At 47.5% G+C, this 18,837-nt stretch overlaps 1 protein-coding gene across 1 annotated transcript in view; it reads left to right on the top strand.

Moving 5' to 3' along the window:
• The window catches only part of LOC147718603 (A-kinase anchor protein 17B-like), a 670,645-nt gene extending 652,186 nt beyond the window's left edge, over positions 1–18,459 (top strand). Inside the window, exon 5 of the mRNA XM_086918564.1 lies at positions 16,060–18,459. Coding sequence (XP_086774690.1) covers positions 16,060–17,880 — 1,821 coding nt within the window. The 3' untranslated portion in view covers positions 17,881–18,459. The remainder of the gene's footprint in view (positions 1–16,059) is intronic.
• Positions 18,460–18,837: the final 378 nt, after the last annotated feature.

Here is an 18,837-nt window from a genome sequence, read left to right as displayed (position 1 = left end):
GATTCCCCAGGGTCCCAGCTCTGCATGCAGGAACAGAGCAAGAGGCTCAATTGCCAGGGCAAATAGGAGGGGCCAAAGAGGGCACCCATGATGAGTAACCTGTCCTACGGGCCAAGTATCCGAAAGTTCACCCGCGCCTGATGCATATAGGAGAAGCTGTTTACAGTAGTTATAACCAGGGACAGAAATTGTGTCCACACCCCATGCCCCACAACACCACCATCAAAAAGGCCCACTCCACGGTGTTAAATGCCTTTTCAAAGTCTAGGGAGACCAAGGCCTTCTCCCCCTCCGCTTCAACCAATGAATCAATCAGGGATTTGTGGAGCACAATGCTCACCTGTGAGGGTCTAAAGGCGCTGGTTGGGGGTTTTCGGGCAGCTCCGGTCATCCAAAAAGTAAGGTTTCGAGGATCTTCCTGAATGCTTGCAGTATGGGGCTTCGTTGGATGGTGAGGGGGAGTTCTTTCCAGGTCTTGGCTGCGATGTAGGAGAAGGATCTGCCTCCCGTTCTGGCTCTGTGGATGCAGGGGATTTCGAAAAAGTCTTGGTCAGTGGAGCGGAGGTTTCTCTTGGGGGCATAGAAGGAAATTCTTTCATTGAGGCATTGGGGTCCGGTGTTGTGGAGTGCTTTGTAGGCATGTCTGAGCAGCTTGGTGGTCACTCTTTTTTTGAGAGGCAGCCAGTGGAGGTCTTGTAGATGTTCGGTGATGTGGTCTTGTCGTGAGATGCTGAAGACGAGTCTGCCTGAGGCGTTCTGGATGTTCTGGAGTTTGAGTAGTAGAGATTTGTTGATTCCAGCTTAGAGGGCATTCCCATAGTCCAGCCTGCTGATGATGAGTGTGTGGGTGATAGTCTTCCTGGATTTGGGGCGGAACCATTTGAAGGTCTTGCGAAGTAGGCAGAGGTTGTTGAAGCAGGTGGAGGACACGGTGTTGATCTTTCGGTTCATGGTGAAGGAAGAGTCGAGTATGTTGCAGAGGTTGCGGGCGTGGTCCATGGGTGTGGCAGGGCTGCCGAGGGTGGGGGGGTCACCAGGTGTCGTCCCACACAGAGGAGGTGGATATGAGGATGAGGACTTCCGTTTTCTCTGAGTTGAGCTTCAGGCAGCTATTGCTCATCAAGGTTGCGAAGTCCTTCATTCCTTCCTGGAAGTTTTGCCTGGTGATGTTGGGTTCCTTGGTGAGGGAGAGGATGAGATGGGTGTCATCGGCACAGGATACTATTCTGAGTCTATGTTTTCTGCCAATGGTTGTGAGGGGGGCCATGTAGATGTTGAGGAGCTTGGGGCTGAGGGAGGATCCTTGGGGTACTCAGCATCTGATCGCTGTGGGTTCGGAGAGGAAGGCAGGAGTCTAATTCTTTGAGTTTGGCCGGCGAGGAAGGAGCGGATCCAGTCTAGGGCAGTTCCCTGTATGCCGGTGTCGTGGAGTCTAGCGGCTAGTATGCTGTGGGAAACAATGTCGAAGGCTGCTGAGAGCTGTAGAAGAATGAAGGCTGCAGTATGGCCTTGGTAGAGGAGTATGCGGATGTCGTCCATGGCAGCTAGGAGGGCGGTCTTGGTCCTGTGGCTGCTGTGGAAGCCGGATTGAGATGTGTTGAGAATGTCGTTGAATTCTATGAAGTTTGTTAGCTGGGTGTTGTTGACGATCTTCTCAGTGACTTTGGTGCCGAAGGGGAGGAGGGAGATGGGCCTGTAGTTCTTGAGGTCCGTCGGGTCTGCAGAGGGACTCTTGAGAAGGGGTTTTTCTTCTGCATGTTTCCAGTCATTGGGGAACATGCCTTTTTCAAGGATGCAGTTGATTGTCCGTTGTAGTTCTGTGGAAGATGTGTGGAGGGCAGGGGTCAGTGGGAGCTCTGGAGTGTATGCTCCTCATGGTCTTTGCTGTGTCTTCTGTGGTGGCAGGGGTCCAGGCGAGGAAGGTGGGCTGGAGTTGCTGGTGGAAGGTTTTGTGTCGGTGCCTATGTCCTGTTCATCGAAGTTGTCATAGACTGTCCTGATCTTGTGGAAGAAGAAGGAGCCAAGTTTGTTGCAGAGATCCTGGGAGGGAGGGACGTCTGAGGTTTCGCTGGGGGGTCTGGTGAACTCTTGTATGATGTTGAAGAGTTCCTTGGAGTTACAGGAGTTGGAGAGGATTCTGTTCTGGATGAAGTTCCTCTTCGTAGATCTGATGAGTTGGTGGTGTGCTGTAGTGGCTGTCCTGTAGGCGGTGCGTGTTTCCGGGGTTTTGCTGTTCCTCCAAGCTTTCTCGAGTCATCGGCAAGAGTGCTTGTATTCTCGGAGGCTTCCGTAGTGTGTTGTCTGTCAGAGTTCTGAGGGGGTGGGAGCGTGTTGGCGCAGTCGGCTACCCATTGGAGTTCGTTGGCTGCCGAGTGGGCGTCAGTTATGGTAGGGGAGGAGTGCGACTGAGGGCGGAGGCTAGTTGCTCTTCAGTGATCTTGTTCCAGTTTCTGCGCAGAGGGCGTGGTGTTGGCATGAGTGAGGTGGGTTTTGTGAAGGAGAGGTAGACACAGTGGTGGTCAGTCCAGAGGGGTTGCATGGTGTGACTGAAGCTAATGTTGATTTCTCCGGCGAAGATGCGGTCAAGGGTATATCCCACCTTGTGGGTGCAGGTTGTGACGAGGTGCTTCAGTCCGATGTTGGCAAGTTTGTCTAGAAGGGCATGGAGTTGGGATCGCTGATGTTGTCAAGGTGGAAATTCAGGTCTCCAAGCAGTATGTAGTGCCTGGAGGCGAGGGTGTGGGTGTGGGGCGCAATGTGGTCTGTGATGGTGTTGGTAAATGGGGCGTGGGGTCCGGGAGGTCTGTAGGCGAGAGTTCTGCATAGGGTGGTTCTGGGGTTAACCTTGATCTTGAAGTGGATGTGTTCCATAGGGGGCACAGAGTCGTTCGAAATGGAGGTTGTCAGTTGGAGGGAGCTTTTGTGAACAATGGCGAGGCCTCCCCTGAGGAGGTTGGGGCAGTCTTTCCTCTGGATATTGTTCCTGTTGTGGATGGCAGTTACGATGTCGGGTGCGGAGCTGGCGTTGGTCCAGGGCTCTGAGAGGAAGGTGACGTCGGGCGAGAGGGTGTTGAGTAGGTAACAGATTTCTACTGCGTGTCTGTGCAGGGAGAGTACATTGAGGAGGATGCAGCTCAGGGGTATGGGTGCACTGGCGTCCGGCTCAGTTGACTATAAGTATTATGCATGTAAGAATGCCACATCCACTCTTGACTTCCAGGATGTAATAGGCGCCACCAATCCAGGAGACCTAGATTCTGCATTGCCCCCCCCTCAGAGCACCCACCATCAGTGACTTGGTACCATCCTTGGGAGGACAACGATTCCCTGCCCTATCCAATACACAATTAAAGTCCCCTGCCCAGATTATGGGGAACCCACGTTGTCCATCAACAAATACTGCAACCCTTCAAAAAACGCCAGGCATCAATATTAGAAGCATACAAATTTAACAGCCTAATCTCTTTCCCATCCAGGGTGCCTTGAATCAGGACATACCTCCGCTCCACATCTGCCTCACTATATATAAGTGAGCCGAAAGGGAACCGTGGGAGCCACCAATATGATCACCCTCCTTGCATAAGAGGAGTAAGCAGGAGAGAACAGTTGACCCCTCCATTTGTTACAAAATTTCTGCATCTCATCAACCTCAAGATGTGTGTTTTGCAATTTGGATCTTGTGACTTCTAAGAAAGAAATTGGCTTTCTAGTGTTTGGTATACTCTCAAAGCCTGCGGACATTCCACGTGACAATATTAATTTTCTCAGCCTTAGGCATAATAAAGTCTCACTCCAGACCCCGCTCCCACCCCAGCTGTCAGGATTCCTACCATAGCTCACCTCTCTTGACTCACTATATAACGGCATGACTCATATCCTTCCTCCAAATACTTATGAATGAACAAACGTCTAGTACCCTGACTTTTGATCAAGTTACATGCTGTTGGTAATAGCTTGCTGCAGCTGGTATTCCCCAGTTTGTTTGAAAAGACTTAATAGCTTTAGCAAATGTTCTACCATGCATATGCAAGGTCTGGTGTCACTCACTTTAGGGCCCCAACTGACCTCCAGGAAGTTGCACACCTCCTTCCGTCAGGGCAGCCCCCATGCAGGTCCAGTGCAGTATTGCTCCAAATATTGGCCTGCAGTGAAAAAAAGAGCAACTAAGTCACTGACATGCATTACCTTAACATTTTTAGAGTGAATTTTTCGTAAATCAATCCATGTTTTTGACAATAATGTTAAGACAATGAAGATGGGGCCAGTTTTACCGCCATAACCGTCTTTACTATGAGCACATATTTCTCTCTTTGTGCTTGACTCCGATGTTTGAATCAACTTCGCAAGGGACCAAAAGCTCTGCTCCTCTTTTGAAAAAAATACAGCAGCTTCACTTATAAAGGGGCCAACGACCTGCAGCAGTGGGTGTCATAGTGGGGGAGGTTAGTGTAACCGGGGGTCTCAGCACAACATGCATAACACAAGATTAGCATCATAACATCATTACAGAGGACAGGTCGTCGAATACGTGCTTTGATTCAGTCCTACCATGTGACGAATGAGAAAGTGTGGGATCTATGCCTTTGAATGATGGATGTCTCTGGCCTCACGCAGGAATGCAGACTCCAAAACCATGACACTGACAGTGTCACTGGCCAACAATGCATCCCACTATAGACTACAAGGCCAATGAAGGGCTTTAGGAAGTAAGCCAGAGTTGTGCATCACATTGCAGAAAGTTAATTTACTGCCCGGCTTCTGTCTAGTGCTTCAGAGCAAGATGGTTCAGTCAGCTTGCGACAGATAGCCCAGACTTAAATACATTCCCTTTGTTTAGATATACGATCATATATCTAAATAAATCAATCTATTTAATTATTTTAGGTAAAAATGTAGGAATTTCAGAGGGGCGCAGCCCCAGAGTCCTAATAGAGAAACCACCTCGGAATGCTGTGCCCTGTAAGATACCCTAGAGCTGGGCTGAACGTTTTTCAAAAGAACCGTGAAAAATCTCAAGAGGATTACCGGCGGGACATGCTATTTTCACAACTCCTTTTGCTCCACTATTCGCGTAATCAGATGGAGCCACATCCTCTGAAGGGATTACTATCCAGATTAATAAGTATAGAATGCTCATGTATCTCCTGCAGAATGTTTACTTAAATGCAATCTATAGAGCTTGTAAGATACAGGAATGAAAGGGTTTATATATCTCCCTTCAGAACTTTGATATCACCTGGTTGAGTGCTAGGGGAAAGAGGTGGGAAGAAGTACAATACCCAAAAGAATTGCTGCTTCTAGAGCCACTTGTGAAAACCCTACAAATGTCCTAATGGCTTATGTTTTCACAATCAATCGTTTTCCACCTTGATGTTTGGCGGAATGCAACCTTCTTCTCATTAGAACAGGAATTACCATATTGTTGCATTAATTTCCAAAGGGAAAAATGGCCCAGTTTATTGGCTAAAATGGAGGACTTCTTCCGAGGGACCTAGCCAGGAATCCTGAACCATGGCCAAAGGCCCTTCCTTTCCCCGTCTCACAAGAAGCTATGATGTACATGGGTATTGATGCGTTGGTAAGTTAAAGGGAGGTCTAAACCCCTATGCTGTTGTTGTTGTTGTATAGCTTTATTTCGAAATATTTCATTTCATAAAAGCATTACAGTAAAAATCAATGTGAGATAAAAACAGTTATACATCAAAACTGACAAAATTTCAAGAAGGGTGCTAAAAATATACAACCTAGTAGATAACATCCTTTCTAAAAACATTTGTGCAAGTATAAAATTATCAATTTCTGATAGGAATAATGGTGAAGGGACACATACAAAAAGCAACCAGGCCACTGGAATGTGTGTTGGCATCCTTACTGGAGGATCTTCCTCCTCGCGGTTCTTATCCTCCAAGCCCACCCCAGAAATTTTGCCAGGCCACAAGCAAGCAGTGGGTGAGGGTCTGATCTTAATAGCTGTAAGGCCTCCAAATGTGACCGAGTACCCAGCCTCGCGCAGAGCGGTTTCAACCATCTGCGACGGGGAGCAGCGTAGGCTGGGCATTCGAACAGCAGGTGGGGGATAGACTCAGCCCTAGTTGTACAGAAAGGGCAAGTTTCTACAGTTTGCCATGGTGGTTTCCATTTTGCTGTTCTTGTGCCTAAGGGCAGAACCCCGGCCCTAAATTTGAAATACAACGCCCTATCTGATGGATTCAAGATCACATCAAGGTAGGGTTCTCTGAAGGGACGGGATTTGGTAGCCAAAAACTCCTTAGCTGCTCTACACAGATTCGGTTGGGTCACTCTCTCGTTATCCACCCACAACCAGAATATTTTCTTTAGCAGCTGTTTGGGTGGCGAAGATCTACTGGCCCAAGCATCATCCAGGCCTAAGTCACAAAGGAGGCGCTTTACACCAAGGAGCCAACCGATCTTATGCCAGCCCGGGGTTGAAAGAAGTTCGCTTAGTGCATCAGCATAGCTTGATAGTTCCGGGACATTCCATATGCGGGCCCACAGAAGGAGGGGACGTAGCTTGGCCTGATCAGCTATGGATCGTGTTCCTGTATCGAGTAGAAGGGGTAGAGTGGGAGAGCTATGGGGGAGCCGCATTAGATCTTTGTGGAACTTATTCTCCAGATGGAATAGGGTATCAGGTTTCTGGGTACCCCACAATTCAGCCCCGTATAATGCCGCACTCACAGCCTTTGCTTTGTAAATGTCGAGTATCACCCCGATGGGTTTAAGGGGTGAGGCGCGATGCTCTTTTAGGAGAGCGCCCGTGACCCTCCTATATGTCAAGATGGATTTTTGGTGATGCGCCTTCCAAGACATGGTATCACAAAGTCTGATTCCTAAATAATCGAATTCCCTGACCCTTTCTAAAGGTACTGCGTCTATAGATGGCGGGTAGACTGTCTTCCTGGGGGGATTCAGCACAAGGAACTTGGTTTTGCTGATGTTAATAGCCAAGCCCCTTGTGTCGCAGAAGCCCTGGAACCTCGTTAACAGAGTTTGGAGGCCCTTCGGGGATTTCGAAATCAGCAGGGTGTCGTCTGCGAACAGGAGCGTTGGTATCTTCCTGCCCGCCAGGGAGGGAGCATCTGCTGGTAGTTGGAGAAGGTGCTCTACCACTCCGTTTAGATATAGAGAAAACAGAGTGGGAGCTAGCACACACCCCTGCCGGACGCCCCTGTGAACAGGAATCCGGGATGTTTTTTGGCCCTGCTGACCCCATCTAATTTGGGCAAAGTTGCTTTCGTGGAATTTGATAGTTAAGGCTAACAAATACGCGGGCATGCCCATGCCCTCAAGTACAGTCCACAGTTGGTTGCGTGGAACAAGGTCAAAGGCAGTCCGTAAATCGATGAAAGCGAGATACAGACTGCCCTTGCCCAGTTTGACCACTTTCCAATAAAGCATTAGGAAACGGAATGTCTGCTCAATCGTGCCGGTTCCAGATCTGAAGCCGGCCTGAAAGTCAGACAGAACCTTCATTTCCTCGGCCCACTGCAAGATCCTACCCAAAACTACCTTCCCTGCTGCCTTCTGGGTAGAATCAAGCAGACTTATGGGTCGGTAGTTGGCCGGATCGTCCCTGCAGCCCTTTTTGAAAATGGGGACGACTTCCGCACCCCTCCAAGAATCCGGGAAACCGCCACCCACCATTGCCTCGTTCAGGAGTTTAGCAATGTATAGGCTCCAAACCTCGACATTGCTACGAAGCAAGTCACCGGGGACTCCATCTGGGCCTGCCGCCTTGTTGGGGACGATGCACCTGATTGCTAACTCCACCTCCCTAGATGAAAAAGTGGGGCCAGGATGAGAGCTATCAGCTGACACTATATGACTAGTAATCCTACTTGGGCCCAATACCCCCAGGGAGTTAGAGTAGAGTTTGGAAAAGTGGGCCAACCAAACCTCCCCTGTGATATTACATGTAAGCAGGGAGTCAACAGGCCTGTCCCTACCTCTAATCAAAGCCCAGAAAGCCCTTGAGTCCTTTCTAGAGCCAGCCTCCATTAAATCGCTCCAGAAGTTAGTTTCGTGAGTGACCTTTGCCGCAGCTTGAGTCTTCTTGTAGTTTTTCCTAGCTAGTGAAATCAAAGCCGGGTCTTTGGCACTAACCGCCACGATTAGTTCACTTTTTGCTTGGCGGCAAGCGTGGGTGTACCATTGATCTCTACCCCTAGTCTCGTTTCTCCACTTAGACCCCCCCCTCCCCACAGGAACCAGAAAAAGATTGCTAAGAGATACAATAGTCTCCACAAATGGCACGAGGATAGGAGAGTCAGAGTCCAGCATGCCTGCGATACATTTGGCTTCCATCATTATGGACTGAACTTGGGCCATTCTTGTGACATCAGAAGCAACCTTAGCCCACTTCAGTCGCCTCCCGCAGTTAGATGGAACAACTTCGTGGGATGATTTCCAAGTTGGCCGGGATGATACTGTGGCCCCTAGATCCCACGGGAGAGCAAGCGAGAGGATCAAGGGGTTGTGGTCACTATCCGTGGATTGTTGGACAACCATATCAAGGACATATTCCCACAGGTTATAGTTTAGCAGCACGTAGTCGATTCTGGAGGTGTGTCCAATCCTGTTAAATGTGTGTGCACCCCCAGTATCTGACTTGCAACGGCCATTAGTGGCTCTGAGGGCATATTCCAGGCAAAGTGCGTTAATATCAATAGCATTCTGTGTCCATTTCCTGATGGGGTCGAGAGCAAGCAAGGGAATGCCTCTCTTGGCATCGTCCTCCCATGTGTCCAAAATGTCATCACTGGCCAGAGGCTCGAAACAACAATTGAAATCCCCGGCCAGAATAATGAAGGAGTCAATGTTGCAGCCAGTTAGCTCCTCTTCAACTCCAGTTAAAGACAAAGGGCTCGAGTTCCCTGCCCTGGCCCCCCTTAAGTACAGGTTGAAAAGCTCTAGGGTCTTGCCCCCCGGGCATTGAATGGTGAGTCTCAAAAGATCTGGGGATGGTGAATTTATTTGTTTTACTGTGAGCCCCAGCGATACACTAACCCAGATGAGAAGGCCACCAGAAGGACGACCTTTACTGCCTTTGGACCTGGTGGCCGGCACAGAGTAGGTGGTAAAGCCGACCCTGTGCACGGGCTCCAGGCACCAAGTTTCTTGTAAAAGGCAGATCTCAAAAGGCTCCATAAAGGAAATCCAATCGGGTTTATCAAAATTCCGAGCAAGCCCTGCCACATTCCAGCTTAAGATTTTAAGCTGGGGAACACCTGTCAAGGTCTTACCAGACTGTGGCTCAGAAACTGGAGAGATGACATGGATAACATCGACCCTGGAGGATTGGAGAGAAGCTGTAGGTGACGAGACATCAGGGGCAATCAGATTTAAGGCTAGGGGAGTATTGGGAGGACATACAGCTGAGGAAAGGTGCACCAAATCCTGTGTATAGGGGGCCTGGATTGGGGACTGGGTAGGAGGGGAAGTACTGATCACACCCACGGTAGCCGCCAAGGATGAACTCCCCGTCTCCAATACAAAACCATTGGGATTACTTGGTAGTGTTGTTGCTGGGGGCGTTAGGAGTCAATCGACATCCTCCAGGCTGCCAAACCTATCTGAGGTTACATTTCCAGGCCAACCGCTGTTTGGGTTAGACGGAGTGGGAAGGAATCCCCAACTAGGCTGTTGGGGGACTGTGGGCCAAAAACCCCCCTGCGAACATACAGCATGGGGGGGATAGAAGAATGACAAAGGCCTCGGGGCAATAGAGGAACCCCAATCTTGGTTCCCAAGAGACCAGATGTGTCTGGCCGTATACACGTCATCAAAAGTTACGACTATACAGTCACCGGGGGTCGATTTCCTCGTGGTGCCCACCCATGGAACTCTTCGTGTCGTTAAGACTCTACTCCTCCTACCATTGGGGATAGGTCTATAAGTGTTAAGCCAGTGCATAACTTTATTGCGTAGGGAATGCTGGTCTTCGTATTGGCCATTCACCAATTCCGGGACACCCGTCAAAACCACCATATAATCATTTGCTTCAGGAGGAAGGTCGATGTAACCTCCTCGAAAGTTGCTCCTGGTATGAGGACCCCTAGCAGAATGAGTAGGGGGTTTATTCCGGGGGGCCTGGACGGGACGGGAACTAGAGCTAGCTGGGTTCTGAACTCTCGGTGTGGCTGGTGTAGTGTTGTTCCGGGGGGCCTGGGCAGGGCGGGAACTAGTGCTAGTTGAGTTCTGGGCTCTCGATGCAGCTAGTGTATTGCCAATATGAGATTGTGTTGCTGGAGCATTTAAGGTGTTAGCCCTGGCCTCGGGGGGCAAGTTTGCAGTAATGAGACTCCTGGTGCGGGGTTTAGGAATAGGGTGGGTAGGACAGGGCAGAGTGGGATTAGGGGGCAAACCAGGTATGACTGTAGGGGGTGGGGTAGGGACCTGTGTAACCATATTACTATCAATCAAACCCTGGCGTTCAAGGCCTCTCAGGCCAAGAGTGGCCAAGGCGATAATACTTTTCTCCATCTCAAGGAGATTGTTCTCTATACGAGAAAGCCTTAAATCCAGGGGAGATAGGAGATTTTTTAGAGACTCCCAAACCACTCCTATAAATTCCCTCTCCCTCCCTTCTTGATTTGTCCAACCCGTGTCTGATCTCTCAGGTTGTGGAGTGCCTCCAGGATCTAAAGTGACTTGCCCCACGATATTTTCACCACAAGGAACCAATGGAGAGAGGAAGGGCATAGCCGGACTGACATCAGCTATTGTGTTATCACTGGTGAGCAGGTTGGAACCCTGCATTGGCAGTTTTTTCCGGGGGGAAGTTGGACTAGGAGAACGTTTTCTCTTATTGGAATTCACCGGAATGTTGTCGAGACCGCCATATGAGGTGGAGGCCAGAGATATATCAAGTGATTGTGGGGAAGAAATGGGGGGAACAAGAGGACTATCCTCAACAGTAAGCGGGCCATCAGGCGGAGCAGGTAGACCTAGAAGTGGAGAGGGAGTGGGCAGAACAGGCATATCGTGGACATCGACCACCGCTATAGCACCCTCCCGCATGCAAATGCGATTAGGGGAAATAGCAGTAGCTATGTGTCCAAGAGAGGATTTCTTATGGGAGGCAAATTCGAGTGACAGCTTCCTGGCCGCTTCCAGGTCAAGGGACACTCTAGTTTGGAGTTTGTCAATTTCATGGTCTATCGCCTTGGTTGTCCGCGTAATAAAGTCGTCCATAGGCCCGTTGTGGGCCAACCCTCCCTTGGCCGCCCTGTTGCGTGTAACGCGGGTACACATGTGGACTTACTGTGGCTAGCAACCTGGACAACAAAGATAGGCAAACACAGAGTGCGAGGCAAAAGTGTAAGAGAGGGGGCCCAGACCAGACCGCTCAGACCTCGAACGGCCTCAAACGGCCCGCTCTTAGCCCGGTCTTTGCTCCGTGCTGCGTCCCGCGCTGCGGGAGGAGTGGCCCCAGATATAGCAGGGGCTGAGGGCGGTGGGCGGGCCGGCAGGGAGAGCGGACCGGGAGTGGTCAACGGTCACTCAGGGACTCCTGGGATTTGGAGTCCCTGAAACGCTCGCAGCCCTGCAGCCCTCAGATGGTGTTAACCTCCCGCTCCTCCTCACTTGTCCACGAAGCGGCACCCGCGAAGCGGGTGCGGCGAGTTGCTGGCTAAAAGTCCTCCTCGCAGTCAGCAGGCAAAGGTGAGCCCGTCCCAACAGGCGCTGTGCAGAAAGGTTTCCCCTATGCACTTCCAGCGTGTGCCACAATTCTTTTTCCAAATATTTACAAGGAGAAGGGAATAGAAAAAAAACTCACCCTAAAGTGGTCTACACTGCATAATATCATACATCATTGCAGATAGAGTATCTGCTTGGGATAGCAAGGAATCAAACAAGGAACCTCCTTAATTCTGAAGAGGTGCAGTAGATGGCAGGAGTTTTTAGAGCAGTACCGGGAATCCCAAAAATTAAGTGGTTGTATGATTAGGCAACAAAGATGCCATTCTCCTAATGAGAGACTTGGGTGTGATTCAGAGTTTGACCGCTGTGTTAGATCATCACAAACTTGATTGAAATCCAGTCCGCCTTATTAAAAGTGCATTATATTATCTATGGCACCTGTAATAAGGCGGATGGGAAGTCCTTCACATTGTGACAGAGTAACTATTCTGACAAACTCTAAATCAGAACCTACTCTCAGACTGTGACAGAGACAACAAGGGAACAGATAGCCCTAGTGGTGCAATTGTTGCTATAGACAGAGTCTGAGATATTTTATAACAGAAACACAGTTGATATGAAGCTTTACAGAAAGGAGGTTCCATAATTTCATGTCACAATAACGGAATGATTACAATAGAAACTGATTTAATTCAAGGTCTAGAGTTGCCAAGTGATGAGGATCATGTTCCTGTGGTGGCTATCCACATTTCTTATTTATTTATTTATTTTGGAATTTTATAAAGCGCTTAGTTACGCTCTCCGGCGTGTCCCTGCGCTGAAAGTGAGCATGTGGTAGAGTTGGAAGGTTAGAGCAGTGCTAGGCGAAAAAGGTGGGTTTTGAGGGCTCTGCGAAATTTGGCCTCAGAGGGTTCAAGGCGAAGTTCAGTTGGGAGCAGGTTCCACTTCTTGGCTGCGAGGAGTCTGAGCGATCTGCCCCCCATACGAGCTTTACGGATTTTGGGCACAGCAGCCAGACCAGTGCCAGAGGATCTAAGCATCCGCTCTGGTCTATAAGGGGTAATGAGACAGTTCAGGGGGGCAGGAGCTCTACCTGCAAAGATACGATGACATATGCATAAAGCTTTAAAGGTAATCCTTTCACGGATCGGAAGCTAGTGAAGGGACCTCAGAGCGGCTTTGGAGGGCGTTCTCCTGGGAAGCCTTAGCACCAGCCGGGCTGTGGCGTTTTGCAATACTTGGAGACGGTTGAGACTTTTGGCCGTGATGCCCAGATATAAGAGATTGGCATAGTCGAGTCTCGATGTGACCAAGGCATGCACAAGAGTCTGTCTGGCACCAACAGGAAGCAGGTCAAGGACCTTGCGTAAGGTCTTGAGTATCCCGAAGCACATTCCCACTACCCGATTCCGCTGGGGAGCAAATGACAAATCGGAGTCAAATAGTACACCCAGATTTTTGGCCTGTTGACACGGCACAGGAGTAGGGCCCAGACAGTCGGGCCACCATGCCGAGGACCACACAGACGGGCCCCCCCCCCCCACCACGAGCACTTCAGTCTTGGAACCATTCAACTTCAGGCAGTTGTTAGACATCCAGGAGGCAAGCTCCTGCATGCAAGCACTGAAGTTGACTGCCGCAATTCCGGGTGCCCGTGACAGAGAGATGACCAGCTGTGTGTCGTCGGCGTAGGATACTAGTTGGATGTCATACCTTTCCACAATAGTGGCTACAGGGGAGGCGTAAAGGTTAAACAGGGTGGGGCTTAGGGCAGAGGCCTGGGGAACCCCTTGATCGAGATTGACACCCGAGAGTAGTGTTCTCCCTGTCTAACCTGAAAGCCCCTCTCCGTCAAGAAGGACTGTATCCATCTGAGTGCCACCCCATTTATTCCGCCATTGTTAAGATACTGTAGCAAGATGGAATGTGCTACAGTGTCAAAGGCGGCACTCAGGTCGAGCAAGATGAGAGCCATAGTGTGTCCCTCATCTACCCCTTGCCTGATGGTCTCGGTGGCCATGAGCAGCGCAGACTCCGTGGAGTGGCGTGAGCGAAATCCAAACTGAGTGGGATGAAGAAGATTGGATTCATCCACGAAAGTCATAAGTTGGAGATTGACCACCTTTTCTGCCACTTTGGCCATGTAGGGGAGAAGGGAGATAGGTCTTAGGTTGTCCAGCCTGTCCAAGCTGAGGTTCGTTTTTTTTTAAGCGGGAGCACAATCGCTTGCTTCCACTTTTTAGGTACAGTGCCGGTCCTGAAAGAGAGATCTAGAACATCTCTGATGTAAGGTTCGAGGATTTCAATACTCCCTCCAAGAAGTTTCGGTGAGGCCGGATCACAGGGGGACCCTGATTTGATCGAGCGGCAGATCCGCTGAAGCTCATTTGAGGAAGGAATGATGAAATTGCCTAACCTATGTACGCCTACGTCTAACTGTAAGTTTTCACTGAACTCTGTTGCCTTTTCCTTTCCCCCTGTGAAAGCGGAATAGATAGTGGCCACTTTGTCAGAGAAGTAGGTGGCAATGCGATTACAGGACTCAACTGAGACCAAGGAAGGGTCAACAGATGAGCTGCATATAGAAATTTCTTTATAGATTTTGAATAGCTCCTTGGTGGAGTTGTAAGCTTCTCCAATCCTACCTGAGAAGTAGTTAGTTTTGGCGCGCCTGATTAGGTTATGATATTCTGTGCGTCTGCCTAGATATCTCAATTTGGCTTGATCAAGATACACCACCCTCCATTGCCTTTCTAATTTCTTACATTCAGCTTTAACTAGACGAAGTTCTTCGCTAAACCAAGGGGCAGATTTATGGGGTCTACTACACGTGTTTTTTTTTTGGCAGAGAGGGGCTATGTCGTCCAGGGCATTAGTAATGCGCTCATCAAGTCTATCGGAAGCTGTAACAGCATCCTCCCCGCCTGGTCTGCCACCTTTGGTGAGGGCAGAGTCGAACTTGGCTTTGGAGAACGCAGTCCATTTAGGGAACTTTTGGGCAGTACTTGCAGGGATAGTTATGGTAAAAGGAACTACAAAGTGATCGGACCAAGGGACATGACCTGGAGACTGGACTTCTACACCATCCCAGTTGGAAAAATAGGATCCAACAAGTGGCCCTTTAGATCGGTTGGGGCCTTTGATCCAATGGATAAATGGAGGGATAGTAGTTGCTGGTAGAAGTCAGTAATTCCTTTGTCTGCTAGTTTGTCCAAATGGATGTTCAGATCGCCTAAAAGTAGAAACTTATCTCTACGCAGGGCAGTCTCCGTAATGCCGTCAGTCAAGTTAGTAATGAACTGGGTAGAGGGGCCAGGTGGGCGATAAATCAATAGGCCATTTACCGTGTTCCCCGTGTTAACCTTAATGGAGAAGGCCCCTATCTCGCTGTCAGCGATGGCGAAAGGTTCAAGTTGGCAACATAAGGGCTGTTTAAATATTATCGCTGTGACAGTGAGGTATATGGGACACTGTATGTGGATTGCCTTGTATGCCTTCCACATTATATTAAAGATGGCTTTGACTTCCATTAGTTTTAGTCCATGGTCATTGGGATTTGTGAAATGTGGTGTGATTGAAGTGAGCTTGACATCAGACAGCTGGACACATGCAGCAGATCTTGATTACAAAGGCCCATTAGCAAGGCATTGCATTCCATTTTTATTGTATCTATTTTTAAACATTTGGAGAGCGCATGGCCACCCAACCTGGACTTCTCAGAGCTAACTGAACCAACAGCCTGAGAACAGCAGATGCATTGGTCAGAAGGCCAGGTCTTAAGTTTCTTCTTGAAGATAATCATATGTGGACTCGAACTCAACTGAATTGGAAGTTTGGTCCAGAGTTTAGCAGCTTGAACCCTAAACTAAAGCAATAGCAGACAATTGTTAGCATTAGAACATTGAATACCGTGCAGCAGCCCCATGGGTTCAAGTTCTTATGTATCGATTGCTGCAGTTTCTTTTCTCCTACTCAAGGACATATTTCTAGATTTTTCCTAGAGAAAGGTCCAGAGTTTGGGAGGGTGTTTAATCAAGAGTACCTTATACCTGATAAAATCGTAATCCTGGTTTGTGTGCTATCTTCAGTTACGACTGCATTGGGATTACCTGGCAATTACATAGCTGGAACTAATATAGATTCTTACACGTTTTCTGCTACATTAATATAAATCTTCAGCAAAGTGCAAAATCATCATAGTAGCAACTATAAAATTCAAATAAGCTGTTTCTCAGGCAGCAGGGAGATTTTTTAATTCCTCTGAGTCTTTACATTACTTTACATGTTCTCTACATCATTGTGAAATTTGACGTCAGTGTTAATGCATAGCTTGTTACCCTACATATGTTTGACATGTATCATGCTCAATCTTTTTATTTTTTATTTTGTTTCAAGGAGTACGTCATTTTGGACAATTTCAGTAAAGAGCTGCTTCTGAATTTTGACGTGGATAAAGACACCTGCCAATCAACTAAAGTGAAAAGTGTGAAAAATGCAGAAAGGATCTCAGAGATCGTTCTAAGTGATGAGCTAGATTGGGAAGTCAATTCTGAGATTCACTCACTCACTGAAGAAAACGACTCAAATTACGAAGGGGAGGGAGAGGAGGAAGAAAACGAGAATGAGCAAAAAGGAGAGGTGGATATGGAAGACAAATCCTGCCTTTCTATTTCATCCTCGGTGTCGTCATACGATTTGTCGATAACTACATCCAGTGAAGAAATGGAGAGTCAAAGCCCTGAGAGAAAACCAGCGAAAGCAGAGCAACGCAAACGTACCTATAAATGTGGTTCCCTACAAATGGCAATGCATAAAATCAACCATCAAACAGAAACACAGGCTAGTCGAGGAAATTGGCATAGCTACAGTGGGTGTGGCTCCGGAGACACCAATGAAGTAGTTTGTTATAAAAAGCCCAAAATATATGAAACAGATGAGTTCATTCATTATTTGTTAAATTACTATGAGTATCCAGCCTATGCACGAGTCTGCCTGGTTCAAAATAATACAGAAAGTGATGCGTGGTGGCAGCGGGTGGTCTTTAACAATGGCAATGGCTTCCAGATCAGCCTGATGAATCTCTGTGGGCAACCATACACTAAAATGAACGCTTCACCCAGTCCTAAGCAGCTATCCCCAAAACTGAAAAGCAAATGGAGAACTACTCTTCCAAAATCAGAGAATCTCTTCGGAAGTAAATCTTGCCAGACGTTTACTAAAGATCTTCATAGGAAATGGGCACATGCTGAAAACAAACTGACAAGTGTCAAACAGAAAAAGACCCCTTTCAAAAAACCCAGTGCGATTCCTCTTACAAATTGCAAAGCCAGACAAAACAAGACCCAAATGTCCTACCAACAGGCAGCTGAGGCCAGCGAGCTGAAAGATGTTTTGGAGAAGATAAGCAGTGATTCCGAATACTTTAGTGAGGAATTGGAGAACCTAGAAAGGAAGCCTAAACGAGTATGCAAGGAGGATTGCCAAGTAGCGTGTAAGAAAGTGCCAGTCAAGAAGCGAACCATCTGCCCAAAAAGAAGAAGAGCCAGCATGTTTCCTAACACAGGCAAAGATGAAACAAATGATCCAGAAGAAATGTTCCCTGGCTTTGGCTTACAGTTCAGCAATATGTACAGTAATCTCAAAAGCCACTGCAGATGCAAACGTAAGCAAAAATGGAGAAGGCCCAACAGTATACAGCAGTCTGAAGAGCAAAACAGTGAGTCTGAATCTACTGACGAAGAGGAGATAGCTCAAGCAAATATAAATGGTAAAAAGATTGAGGGAAGTTGTTCAGCAGGGGGTGCTTACTGCTGCTCTGACAATGCTTACCACAATCACCTCTGCAAACTCCCGAAGGACTCATGGAAAAAAGCATATCTGCAAAGAGTGATTGAGAGGAGGAGGAGGACTGAACACAAAGTGAAGTTAAAACTAACTCCACATCTGCTTGGTGCAGCAGACCATCCATTTCAGATATGTCACCGAGGACTACGTGCTAACCAACAAGACACAAGTGTATGTGGCGCCACATGCAAGCACTGCAAAGAACCCTCTTGTGAATATTGCTCTGACAGCTGTGAGTGCCTAAACCAGCCAATCGTAAGGAACAGTCTGGAAAATATAAAACCATTCTCCTTTTGCCCTAAAAACTTTAATGACTATTTGAAATGGCAGCGCTGTTTCTATGATGAAGGCGATTTTGCCAGCATAAGTTAGAAGCCGCCGAAAAATAAATATAATATAACTATTTACATTATTATAACACATAGAAGCTTTGGAGCCTAATATTTCATTTTTCAAAGAGTCAGCAATTTTTAAATGCTAGTGCACCACTTGGAAGAGAAACAGGAGTTGTAAAAATATAAAAACGAATTGGTAAAGTGACTGCCTGGAATATGTTTTTCACTATCACCTATATGTTGTTACCAGTATCTTTAACGATTTGTTTTGGTAAATACATTTCTAGCAATAGTACAGATGTTCTGGAAATAGACCACTTATTGGTCAATGTAAAGAAATCCTTGCAAATAAAGCTTAGAGCGTCATATAACGTAACTTTGACAGCGAGGCTGCTAGCTTATTAATACCACTCATATCAAGCCCCAATGGTGAGACATCTCTGAATTCAGAATTTGTAACAGAATGTGTTTTAATTATGTTTTAAAAAAGCCCTCATGACTCAATGCTCTGCATTTTTTAGTCTAGCCACCCCTGCTATAACTTCAGTTGCAGTAACTTCGAGGAGAGCATCAACACATATTTTGATTAAGGGAGCTTTAAGTAGCTCATATACAGACTTTCTCACTCAGCAACCATATTCCTGGTTATTAGAAATTCTCATAAAGAAAACAAACATTGAGGAATTTTGTGCTACTTATAGCTCTGGTGCGTGTAACAATATTGCCCAAAAAATACAGTTTTTTAATGAAGATACAACTCTATTTTCCATCTGAAACAATGATACCTCCTAGTTTTTAACTGTATTTCAAAGCCCATATTATTCAGTTTTCCTTAGAATGTCATCTTTATATTCTAGTATTTTTATCAGTAAATTTAAAGCAAACAAATACCTACGGCATGCTTATCCAGAACACAAATCTCTTTCAGCTCAGAAATATTGCACCTGGTCTGTCCCACTAGTCTAAAATTATTCTTTTGTGTCTGAAGGTTACG

Source organism: Lissotriton vulgaris, chromosome 4_1 (genome assembly GCF_964263255.1).
Source record: "Lissotriton vulgaris chromosome 4_1, aLisVul1.2, whole genome shotgun sequence".
NCBI classification, from domain to species: Eukaryota; Metazoa; Chordata; class Amphibia; order Caudata; family Salamandridae; genus Lissotriton; species Lissotriton vulgaris.
The sequence above is the reverse complement of the archived record's forward strand: the minus strand, read 5'-3'. Positions and strand labels throughout refer to the sequence as shown.